Source organism: Hypoxylon trugodes (assembly GCF_022578975.1).
Source record: "Hypoxylon trugodes strain CBS 135444 unplaced genomic scaffold F4822scaffold_70, whole genome shotgun sequence".
In the NCBI taxonomy this organism is placed as follows: domain Eukaryota; kingdom Fungi; phylum Ascomycota; class Sordariomycetes; order Xylariales; family Hypoxylaceae; genus Hypoxylon; species Hypoxylon trugodes.
The window spans coordinates 1-975 of NW_026250085.1; the positions used below are offsets into that span (position 1 = coordinate 1).

At 49.1% G+C, this 975-nt stretch overlaps 1 protein-coding gene across 1 annotated transcript; it reads right to left on the reverse strand.

Moving 5' to 3' along the window:
* Window positions 1-85: 85 nt before the first annotated feature.
* Window positions 86-543, reverse strand: F4822DRAFT_435538 (uncharacterized protein; the record flags this gene model as incomplete). Its single annotated transcript, XM_051462208.1, has 2 exons — window positions 86-202; window positions 268-543. 2 exons carry the CDS (start codon window positions 541-543, stop codon window positions 86-88), a joined length of 393 nt encoding a protein of 130 aa, XP_051308261.1.
* Window positions 544-975: the final 432 nt, after the last annotated feature.

The following is a 975-nucleotide window of genomic DNA, read 5'->3' on the forward strand; positions in this document are numbered from 1 at the left end:
CGTCCGGTATCTTGCCTCTATGAAGATAATCTCCCCAAGAGCAAGCACAAGCAAGACGAGAGCGCTAGAGATATCTCGAGGGATGCTAGGTTTCCCAATTTGCCAATGCCGTTCGGTCCCTGCTATCGACCGTTTTTTCTTTGCTCCGGTCATCGCTTCCTGCGGTGTTTTCATAAATGGACCAAGGAATTGTGTAATCATACTGTCCAGAGTCTTGGGTAAAATAATCGGCTGTGCATTGAGCAGATAATCTTTAAAGCCTCTCACATAATCCCAGACCTTGTCAGGACTCCAGTCGAGATTTCCACTGATGTCGGTGACGCCTACCTGTCCCCATTCCTCATTAAACATGCCCCCATGACCTTCACCTTGCCCGTGGACGCGAAGCGGACACCGTTTCTGTTCTGGGATGGTCGGGTCTTGAACGTCACGAATCTTCTCGGCGCCTGAAAATTTTAGTAATTCTTGGATCGAAGGCCATTGTAGCAGCGATCTCGTCGTTGCTGGGTGATTGGGGGGAATTGCGGGTTTCTCAGGTCCCATTTGTAGGAAGTCGCTTTAGGAAAAGGAAGAAGGTATTCGGATGACTAAAGAAGGGTGTATCAGTTAGTTGGAGATGTGTAGGGTCAGTCGTAGAGACGCATCTGAGAAGAACAGTCTTAGTCTTGTCTTCGACCACGTACCGGCGGAGGCATTTGTCATATATGAACTCACTTGCTCAGAGAAGAATAGGAGATTATGGTAAGCATCCGCTACACCGAAACCAACTAGTCAGCAAGCTTTCTCTCTTTGGTTTGGACCCTTCCTAGCCCATGTCGAGGGCTCTCGGAGATACACTTGATACGGTTAGTGCTTTCAGTCATCCCAGGTCTAGCTTTGAGGGAAAGGGATGAGATATATCACTGTGGGAGGGGACATGGCAATAGAACCTGTCTTGGCGGCACCGTGGCGGCCATGGTAGAAGTATGATGCGCA